Source organism: Sinocyclocheilus grahami, unplaced genomic scaffold (assembly GCF_001515645.1).
Source record: "Sinocyclocheilus grahami isolate Dianchi unplaced genomic scaffold, SAMN03320097.WGS_v1.1 scaffold289.1, whole genome shotgun sequence".
Classification (NCBI taxonomy): Eukaryota; Metazoa; Chordata; class Actinopteri; order Cypriniformes; family Cyprinidae; genus Sinocyclocheilus; species Sinocyclocheilus grahami.
The window spans coordinates 1,418,322-1,429,870 of record NW_015505468.1 but is presented as its reverse complement, the minus strand read 5'-3'; the positions used below and the strand labels follow the sequence as shown (position 1 = coordinate 1,429,870).

The 11,549-nt window shown below is 37.2% G+C and overlaps 1 protein-coding gene across 1 annotated transcript in view; it reads left to right on the top strand.

Moving 5' to 3' along the window:
* Positions 1-11,549, top strand: part of LOC107600685 (growth factor receptor-bound protein 14) — a 38,720-nt gene that overhangs the window by 10,908 nt on the left and 16,263 nt on the right. The window contains exons 2-3 of the mRNA XM_016292642.1: positions 6,955-7,111; positions 9,692-9,813. Of these exons, the coding sequence (XP_016148128.1) occupies positions 6,955-7,111; positions 9,692-9,813 (279 nt within the window). The remainder of the gene's footprint in view (positions 1-6,954; positions 7,112-9,691; positions 9,814-11,549) is intronic.

The window sequence follows — 11,549 nt, the reverse complement described above, 5'->3', positions numbered from 1 at the left end:
AGGTCAAGTTTGGTGTAAATGGTAGCCTCACGGAGCTGTTCTAGTCCTGAAGGAACCAGTGGAAGGGGTAGCGGAATTTCAACATTGTTAAGTCCTCTATAATCAATACAAGGCCTTTATCCTCCATCTTTCTTTTCAACGAAGAAAAAACCTGCTGCAGCTGGAGACGTGGAGGGTTGGATGAATCCTGAGCTAAGGCCTCTTCAATATATTCTTCCATGACTTGGGTTTCTTTTCCTGACAAAGGGTAGATCTTACCTTTTGGGGGCATTGCATTGGGAAGTAGATCGATGGCACAGTCCCAAGGACGATGGGGTGGTAATTGTGTGGCCTTGGTTTTACTAAAGACTTCTGCCAGATCGTCATAACAATTGGGAATGTTGACTGTCTTGCTAACTTCTGGGCTTTCTATGCTAGTTGTGAAACACGGTTGGGGAACTTGGGAAAAACAATGATTCTCACAGAAAGTGGACCACTTGGTCAACTCACCCTGATGCCAGGAAATGATGGGGTCATGAATGGATAGCCATGGAAATCCGAGGATCACTTCATGTTTAGGGGAGTCAATGACATACAATGAGATCAATTCTTGATGAAATAAACCAACTTGGAGTGTTAATGGTTTGGTCTGATGAAATATCCCCTCTCCAATTGAGGTACCGATGACAGTTTTTATCTTGATGGGGGTATTGCATGGTTGGGTACGAATGTTATATCTTTTGATGAGATCTTTGTTAATGAGGTTCAACGCTGCTCCAGAATCGATCATCGCTGTTAATGAAATACAAATATCTTCAGTCTTTAGCTTAATAGGGATCTTGAAGGACTTGTTACTTGGAAGTAAAAAGTGTCCAATATTTACCCGAGAGGTTGTTTGGGCCTTGTGTGGGCACCCTTGACTGCGATGACCTGCTTCACCGCAGTAAAAACATAGTTGGAGCTGACGTCGTCTCATCCTTTCCTCCTCAGATAATCTGGAGAGACCTAGTTGCATTGGTTCATCACTTGGTTTGGTGGTTGATGTTGTCATAGGTCGATTGATGGCTGGCAGAACTTGTTGAAAGCCTCTTGTATTTCTTCGTCTCGGGGCTCGTCTCATCAGATTGTCAATTTTTATGGTGAGAGTAACAAAGTCAGAAAACGATACATTCTCCCCTTTACAAGCCAGCTCTGCCTGCAGATCAGTGTTGAGGCTCTGTTGGAACACGGCTTTCAGTGAAACATCATTCCATCCGCTCTGAGCAGCGAGTGTTCTAAATAAGATGGCATATTCAGCAGCTGTACGGTTACCTTGTGACATATGTAAAATCTGCGTTGATATATCCTTGCCCCCAGCGGGATATTCAAACACTTCTCGCAGTTGTTGGATGAAATAATCAAAAGATCTTCTAAAACGCACATCCGTTTCCCAAACTGCCGCAGCCCAGTCGATCGCCTTGCCAGATAATAACGTCATCATGAAAGCACATTTCTTTTCATCTGACTGAAACTTGTCTTCCTGGTTATCAAAGTAAATCCTGACTTGACGAACAAAGCCTCTACATTGCTCCGCAGATCCATCAAATTTATCAGGTAATGCAAAGCTTACCGTCTTCGGCATGGTCGATGGAAGAGACTGGATGTAGTGAGTCAGGTGCTCATTGACAGACTGGAGTTTAGCCAGTTGATCCTGGTATCCCTTTAATACCTCACTTTGATAGGCGAAGGCTGCTTGCAAGTTTGAAACTTCCGCTGGATTCATTTGGGGCGAAGTATTCTGTAACAGTGAGGCTGAGGCGGCGTTAGAATCCATTAGCAGAAGTTTATTAATAGAAATAACAGGAAGAGAGTCAGTACCGTAATAGCAGTCCAATCTTTCAACATACACAAGGGAGATCCAAAAGGCAGAGACGAGTAAGCAGGCAAAAGGTCCAAACACAATCATCAGTCCAAATCAGGCTATTAATCCAAAGGGGTAAATCAGTAACCGTAGAGCAGATAATCAGGCAGAATCATACACAGAATAGGCAGGCAGAAAACAATAGAAACGCTTGGTAAGGCAGGTAAACTGGCAATACTTCGCAATGAGCAAACAGACAGTTCCTTGCTAAATACTGATCAAACAGGAAATGAACGCAGAAGCAGAGGGAGCGGTACACAGTCAGTACTCAGGCGAGGGCTCCCTCTGCCGGTGTGGCGTTACAGAACCCCCTCCTCTAGGAGCACCTAAAGTTGGGGTAATATAATAATATTTTCTTGACCTGGTAAGGACTCTAGCAGCTGCATTTTGGACTACCTGTAGCTTGTTTATTGAAGATGCAGGACAACCACCTAGCAGTGCATTACAATAGTCCAGTCTAGAGGTCATGAATACATGAACTAGCTTTTCTGCATCAGAAACAGGTAACATATTTCTAACTTGGCAATGTTTCTAAGATGGAAGAATGCTGTTTTTGTAACATGGGAAATATGATTTTCAAAAGACAAGTTGCTATCTAATATAACACCCAGATTTTTGACTGTAGAGGAAGTAACAGTACATCCGTCTAATTGCAAATTGTAGTCCACAAGATTCTGTGTACTGTCTTTTGATCCAATAAGTAATATCTCTGTCTTATCCGAATTTAATAGGAGAAAATTATTAGTCAGCCAATCTTTTAAATTTTTAACACATTCTGTTAGCTTAGATAATTTAGAACTCTGATTCAATTCTGTGTGATTTGGTTCAAAAAATGTTTTTGTTATGCTGGTTGAAAGTCTCTTCACATCCCGATAGCAATCACTAAGTTAAGTGCTCTGATTGTGTTTATATGTATTTATATCATCTGTGGAAGGCGTAGGACCATAAATTGTTCATCCCATCAAAATCTTCGGTCCGAACATTATGATAGGCTGTCCTGCCTGAACACGGAAGATTTTATTATTGTAATATTATGAGCTTCTTACTGTAAAGTTTTCTCACTGGTGAATGAGACATGAGGTAGTCTGACAGTGTTGCATTCAATCCTCCACCAACACCGTCTCTCATCGTGTCGCTGGTTAGTCTCTGGTCTGCCTGTGCACGGTCATGTGTTTTGGAGGAGGCGTGGCTTTGGAGAGTGATTTGCAGGGAGGGTGAGATCTTATGCTTTCAAAGCTAGCATGCTAGTATTGATAGGCTCTCCAAAACCGCCTACCCTGCGTTTAACTATAATAACCTTAATGTGTATTGACCAATTATTCATATATCGTGCAAGCGGAATGCCATTTTTTGTTGAACTCTCAGCAAATATATTTAGTATTTTGAAGTGATTTTATATCTAATATTTCATGTATGTATGGAGAACGACAGCATTGCTTTTCAAGAGTATAGTAAAAATCTAATATATTTACCTATAAATCCATCAGAAATGGAAAAGATTAGTAAATGTGTGAATTAACTTATACTAATGAGATAAACTGGCATTGATGGATGATGGATGGAAGGAACACGAGGTAGATGTGAAGCGCTGTGTTTCTGAGAGCGCTGCAGCTGTGGAAGAGCAGTTCAAGGCTGGTGAACTGGTCTTTATGTTCCCGTCCTTGAGCCAGTGAGTCTCGTGCGGTCTTTAGTTGTGTCACAATATTTATGAGTTAAGAGCACATGAACCACCTCACAATCACAATTGCTAGGAGGAAACGCAGACTTCCTTGGTTAGGTTACGTCATATTTAATATGCAAATTTCTAAGGTCTCTAAATGTATAAACATGATCAAAACTGTCCTGAAAACCTGCCTTCTGTCATCAGATTGATAGTTCAAATGCTTTTACAGTGAATCAATGCAGACCTCTTTAAAGCAAACCAAACAGGTCATTTTGGGAGGGGGTCTGATTAGAGTTCATTTTAAAATAAAAAAAATGACTCCCTTCCTGGCCTAAGAGGGCGGTTCACATAGAACGCATTTTTGCATTCTACGGTGCTGCTTTTCGATTGTTTTTCTATGTAAACATGCATTAGATGGACATCTTCGAACGCTGCACTCATGTCTTGCATCTTTTGCATTGTCTAGCACTTGAGTCAAGTTAAAAGAAGTTCAGTTTTTTCACAACTTTGAGTCTGTGGTGTGACTTGTTTATAATGTGTTCTGTGTTATTATAATATTATTGTGAATATAGTTGTCAAAATCACCAGTCACCTCTGCACACTATATTTCCCACAATCCTCCCTGGCTATCACCTGCGCACACTTCACAATCACCACACCTGTCTGCCATCATCCTCATCAACTCTTCATAAAAGCCAGCACCACAGACATATGCCTTGTCTTGTCAGTACCCAGGGCTGCCTGAACGGCGAGTCGCTACTTACCTGTGTGATATTCTCCTTCCTTCCTGGATTCCTGTTTCCCTTGTGCAATCTGGAAAGACCTGTAAGAGAGGAGACAGAGTTAATAGCTCACTCTTTCAGTGATCAAAAGGTCTGGACTGTCTTCACTATTCATCTGCTCTGGTTTCATGAAATATTCTCACCTTTGCCATTTGAGTCTGTGTTCCCTGACAATAATAATTAATATAACATGCTAGATGAATGGAAAGTGAACTGAGACTAAGACAATATTGAGATCTGAGCACACTTTTGTGGGACGGGGACCATGAAATAAAAAAAAAAAGTGTTTCTTTGTAGTCCACTTAAAGGTATACTTCTCCCAAAAATGAAAATTTGCTGATTTTTTTACTCATCCTAGTGTCATCCAAAATACAGATGAGTTAGTTCATGGGATCAGATTTGGAGAAATGTAGCATTCCATCACTTGCTCACCAGTGGATCTTCTGCAGTGAATGGGTGCCGTCAGAATGAGAGTCCAAACAGCTGATTAAAACATCACAATAATCCACAAGTAATCCACACCACTCCAGTCCACCAGTTAACATATTGTGATGTGAAAAGTTGCATGTTTGTAAGAAACAAATTCAGCATTAAGATGTTTTTAACTTCAAACCATTATTTACAGCTAAAATACATAAACCATAGTAATGCTTCCTCCAGTGAAAAAGACATCTCGTCTGAATCAGGAGAGACATCTGCACAAATAAAGCACCGTTTACAAGTGAAAACCATCCAAAATAGTTCTCAATAAACATGTGGGTGGATTTTGATGTGAGAGGATGGCAGGGGATGGACGTTTTCACTGGAGGAAGTGTCATTCTGGATTATGGACTGGTATTTTGGCCAGAAGCGACGGTTTGAAGTTAAAAGCATCTTAATGATGTATTTGTTTCTTACAAAAATGCTGCTTTTCACTTCACAAGACATTAACTGATGGACTGGAGTGGTGTGGATTATTATGATGTTTTTATCAGCGGTTTGGACTCTCATTCTGACGGCACCCATTCACTGCAGAGGATCCATTGCTGAGCAAGTGGTCTCATGCTACATTTCTCCAAATCTGTTCCCATGTAGAAACAATCTCGGATGGCCTAAGGGTGAGTAAATTCTTAGCAAATGTTCATTTTTGGGTGAACTATTCCTTTAAATGGGTCTGAGTTTCTTTTCAAACATCCAGCAGATTTAACCAGTGTATTTAAATATCACATTTCCTCTTGTAACGCACTGTACTCATTACTTATTTACCTTTAAGGACTGTTTATATTTACTCTGATAAGGGAGCAGCGAGAATCCTGCTCGTTTTACTACCTTGTGACTTTAAAAGGTTAGGTCTGGTAAATGCTTGTCAGGGAGATTTATAGAGCCGGTCCTAGCGAGGGGTTTTCCTCCTCCTCTGTCTTTTTTGTGTCTTGTAGGTCTCTCTTACTGATTAAACAGTGGATCGTTTACCTCATTTGGAGATGACGTCACTGTGGAAGGCTGTGATTGGCTGAAAGGCTTGCTAACCCCGGCCCCGCTGGGGAGCACTGACCTCCTTTCCTCTTTGAAAGAGGACTGGCATGTCCTCCGTACCAATCTGCCTTTCACACACACTCTGTCAACCCCCATCTATCGCTCTGCCCATATACCTTACAGGGTCATTCCTGGTGTGCAGACCCTTTTAACTCTATAACTTTGAAGAAATTGATATGCTTTGTCTTGTAATTTAAGGAAGTATTTCGATAAAAGGGTATATTAGACTTTATGAAATATGACTATTGTTTACACAATGACAAGACCATTCTCAGAATGGTCCCTGTGTTCAGTGTACCTCCAGTTCTGTCATTATTTATTTACCTTCATGTCGATCCAAACCTGTATGCTGTTTTTTCCTGCAGATCTGCATTGATTGGGACTCCAAAAAAGACAAAGCAGCACCTTCAAATGTGGCTTGTGTGCTTTATTCCAAGTCTTCTGAAGACATGTGACAAAAAGACTCGATTTTAAATAATACTGAAATTAATTACTGAAAATCTTCTCCTCTGCTGCAACTCTCAAATCCTCTTTGTTGCAATGCATGCATTTATTTTGTTTCATCTAAACTTATCTTAACTAAGAGCTACAGCAGCAGTTTTGTTATCATTAAGTAAACCTAAAACCATTCAAAATAGTTTTCGGTAACTGAAATAAAATAAAATATAAAAAGATTAACGTGAAAAAAATGCAACTTTATTTTGTACCAAAATTACAAGTAAAACTAAAAAATAAAGCTAAATAGAAAAAAATATATATATATATATGTGTATGTATTACAGTTCAAAAGTTTGGGGTCAATAAGATTTGATCACAGGACTAAATTAAATTAAAAAATATATTCAAATAGAAAACAGTTATTTGAAATTGTAACAGTTTTTCACAAGATTACTGATTTTACTGTATTTTTTTTCTACAAATAAATGCAGCCTTGGTCAGCAGAAGAGACTTCCTTTCAAAAAGATTTAGAACATCTGATCAACTCCAAACTTGTATTAATGCATTTATGTTTGTATGTAGTTAGTTAGTTAGATAGTAAGCAAGCAGTCTGTTAGTATTCAATTCTGAAAGCAGCCAAAGCCTCTATCTGGTTTCATTTATTTCTTACTGTGTTGCAGGTAATCAAAGTGTACAGTGAAGACAACACCAGCCGTGCAGTGGAGGTGCCCAGTGACATCACTGCCCGGGACATATGCCAGCTGTTCATCCTGAAGAACCACTGCATTGATGACCACAGCTGGACCCTGTTTGAGCAGATGCCACATCTGAGTATCGGTAAGCAAGTAAAGAAATGCAGCTAAAACCCACAACAAATGGATGCACTGAATTTTTTGGTGCATTGTCACAGAATGCAATGCAGTCAAACATAAAGAGCAAATGAAAACATTTAAAAATCAATTTAAACTGATTATTATTAGGAGGATGTATATTGTTATTCTAAAGAGACCGTATTAATAAAGTCCTTATGTGTGCTATATGTTTTTTGAAGTATGATTTGTTTGAAAATCTTGACATCCACCCGTGTTATTTTAGTATTATTTATATACTAAAAATAGTATTTAATTCAATTTTTCAATTCAAGTTTATTTGTATAGCGCTTTTTTTAAAGATACAAATCGTTGCAAAGCAACTTTACAGCATTTACAGTATCAATGTTTTGAATCAGCTTTTAGTTTTCATTTGTTATTTGTAGAAATTTTGCTGTATGCTTTTGTCATTTTTATTAGTTGTTTATTCTTTTATCGTTATATATATATATATATATATATATATATATATATATATATACAGTATATTAATTTCTATTTGAATTAATTTTTATTTTATTTTTAGTTTTATTGATTTTAGTACTTGAACTTTAAACTTATTTATTTCAGGTTCAGGTAACCTTATTTATTTCAGACATTTCTAATTTTAATTTATTGAACCTAAGTTCTGTAAGTTTAAGTTTTATATATTTTATACGTTTTTATTTTATTTAATAACAATAATAACTATTGCTACTTTGATCGTATTTTTTTCATATTTAATTTTTATTTTAACATTTCTAAAGAACTTTGACTCTTTCATAGTAAACAATGACATGATCAATAAGTCATGGCAATATGTTTTTTTTTTCATTAATATATCTTATGAAAATAATTTAAATTATTTCAACAGTCTTTTTGAAGTTATTCAAGATTCAGCTTGATTTTTAAAGTCAGTTTAATCTAATTAACTTGCACAGTCAGTTTGATTATACAAAAAATTAAATCATGCAGCAACCTATATATGATATGAAAATAACACTGATACACAAACAGAGTTGCTACATTTTGCTGTCATTCTATTGTCAACAAAGAATTACTAGCAGCAATATATGAAGAAAAAAATATATATAAAATTGCAACTTTGACTCTTTGATACTTGTTATGACTAAAATGATGTTTAACTTGAAATTATTGTCTTTTAAACCATTATATAAATATTTAAATATATTCTAAATATAATCAAATACATAAATACTGACATACTGTATATTGAATGTTATCAAAAGGCTGAAAATATTGAGATGCAAATGAAACCATGAATTGAAGAGAGATCATCAACAGCATGGAGATGACGTTTGGTCATAGCCAATGCAAACAGCATTATTGCAGTATTGCAGTAAAGATCTGTCCGTTCACTGCAGTAACGCTAATGGAATTAGTTAGTATGAGATAACAGTAGTCAGACTCTTCCAGGTGGCTGCTTCTAAACAGATGCTTTCCATTCAGTCATTAAACATGCATTTAGGGTTGCAGGAGCTGAATAATATTTAATGATAAAGTGGAATAACGAGCTCCCCCACACATCACTCTCATTGCTATTGAAGGTTGCTCATTATCAAGGCATAATTTTTGAAAAGAGTGTTAATAATTAATCTGTCAAGCCCACGGTGCAATAGGATAGTAAAACTATAAGAGCTGGAAACCAACGAGGGCAGTAAAATCTCATACTATTAAACTCTAGATTCTGATTGGATAAGCCATGTTTAAAATGCTGAAAAACAAACACCTGTAACGGCATGTGAGATAAAAGTTGCTACAGTACATTATTCGGAAAACATTAACACTATATAAGTCTCTTGCTCACCAAGGCTACATTTATTTGATCAAAATTTTATTTTTTTTAATCTGTTTTATTTATTGTTTTTGTCTGTTCAGAACAACACTGTAGCACTTTGCCCAAGACAAATTTCCTTTCGGGGACAAATAAAGTTTATCTTTATCCTTAAAAATACAGGGGGGGGGAAATGTATATTGTGAAATGTTATGTTTTCTGTAATATATTTAAACATTTAATTTATTCCTGTGATCAAAGCTGAATTTCCAGCATCATTCCTCCAGTCTTCAGTGTCACATGATTCTTCAGAAATCATTCTAATATGCTGATTTGCTGCTCAAGAAACATGATTATTATTATTATCAATGTTGAAAACGGTTGTGTTGCTTTATATTTTTGTGGAAACTGTGATACTTTCTTTCAGGATTCTTTGATGAATAGAAAGTTCAAAAGAACAGCAATGATTTGAAATAGAAATTCAAACAAATAGACTTTTGTAAAATTAAAAGTGTCTTTACAGTTACTTCTGATCAACTTAATGCATCCTGTCTTAGTCTTCATAATCAAAATCTAATAATTCACTGTTCACGTTACAAAGTCCCAACCTACATTTTTTCTTGTTAAATATCAACTTTTAATCACCTTACGTTAGTCAAATAGGTTACATATTTCACTTTATGTTCTTTAATGCACATAATGTGCTTTAGTGCACATGTATGGTTCATAAATTAATAAGCAGGTACCAAACTAAGTCTTGTTTGTGATTTCCAGAGAGAACCATAGAAGACCATGAGTCAGTTATGGAGGTTCAGTCAGGCTGGGGAATGGACTCACACTGCTGTCTGTACTTCAGGAAGAATTATGCCAAATACGAGTTCTTCAAGAAGCCTCTTGTAAGTGTGTGTGTGTGTGTGTGTGTGTGTCATGACACATGCTTCCCTGCCAATGTATAATTGATTTGCTTAGGTTTAACCTAACATCCAAGGTTACCTATTCAAGGTCATTAAAGATTGAAACAGAGACACACAATATGGCCCTTTAATTGTACTGGTTAAGAATTCAAGGTAATGCCTAAATAATAAAGTACAGATAACTAACTCCTGTGATTTTCAAGGTTACGCAACCTAATATCAGATTTAACAAAGGGCCTTTAAGTGGTTTCTTTTATACACTGAACAAAATTATAAACGCAACACTTTCGTTTTTGCCCTCATTTTTCATGAGCTGAACTCAAAGATTTAAGACTTTTTCTATGGACACAAAAGGTCTATTTCTCTCAAATATTGTTCACAAATCTGTCTAAATCTGAGTTAGTGAGCACTTCTCCTTTGCCGAGATAATCCATCCACCTCACAGGTTATATATATATATATATATATATATATATATATATATATCCAGAAGATGGACACAGTTTTTGTTTTATTCATCTGTACTTACTCAGTGCAACTTATAACTAAAAAGGATCACCCCCTTCCTAAAAATGACTTTTAAACTCAATCAGGTGTAGCTAATCACCTTCTCAATGGCACACAAAGCCATTTGAGTTTCAACTTTGATCAGCTGTGCTCATTTTGATCAGCTCAGCATGAAAATAGCTTTCCTGGAGCATTTCAGTCCTTGGTAGTGCAACTGAAGCAAACAATCAACTCTGGGTGGCAAGGTACTGTCAAAAGATCTCCGGGATAAAGCTGTGGACAGGCACAAGTCAGGAGGTGGATACAAAAACATTTAAAAGGCTTTATCAGTGAAGTCTATTATTAAGAAGTTGAAGGTATTTTTTTACAACACAGAGACTCCCTGGATCAGGACGTCGCTCCAAACTGGTCAGAGAGGCGACCAAGAGACCGACAGCAAATAGATGAAATTTCATGTCTCTATGACAGAAACAGCAAGTAAACCTCTCTCTCTCTCTCTCTGTCTCTGTCTCTCTCTGTCTCTCTCTCTCTCTCTCTCTCTCTCTCTCTCTCTCTCTCTCTCTCTCTCTATATATATATATATATCCAGAAGATGGACACAGTTTTTGTTTTATTCATCTGTACTTACTCAGTGCAACTTATAACTAAAAAGGATCACCCCCTTCCTAAAAATGACTTTTAAACTCAATCAGGTGTAGCTAATCACCTTCTCAATGGCACACAAAGCCATTTGAGTTTCAACTTTGATCAGCTGTGCTCATTTTGATCAGCTCAGCATGAAAATAGCTTTCCTGGAGCATTTCAGTCCTTGGTAGTGCAACTGAAGCAAACAATCAACTCTGGGTGGCAAGGTACTGTCAAAAGATCTCCGGGATAAAGCTGTGGACAGGCACAAGTCAGGAGGTGGATACAAAAACATTTAAAAGGCTTTATCAGTGAAGTCTATTATTAAGAAGTTAAAGGTATTTTTGTACAACACAGAGCCTCCCTGGATCAGGACGTCGCTCCAAACTGGTCAGAGAGGCGACCAAGAGACCGACAGCAACTCTGAAGCAGCTGCAGGAATTTATGACAAAGAGTGGTTATTGTGTGCATGTGACAACAATATCACAAATTCTCCACAAATGTGGCTTGTATGGGAGGGTTGCAAGAAAAAAGGCCACTCCTCAAGAAAGCCACATGCAGTCAGACTGAGCTTTGCCAAAACACAC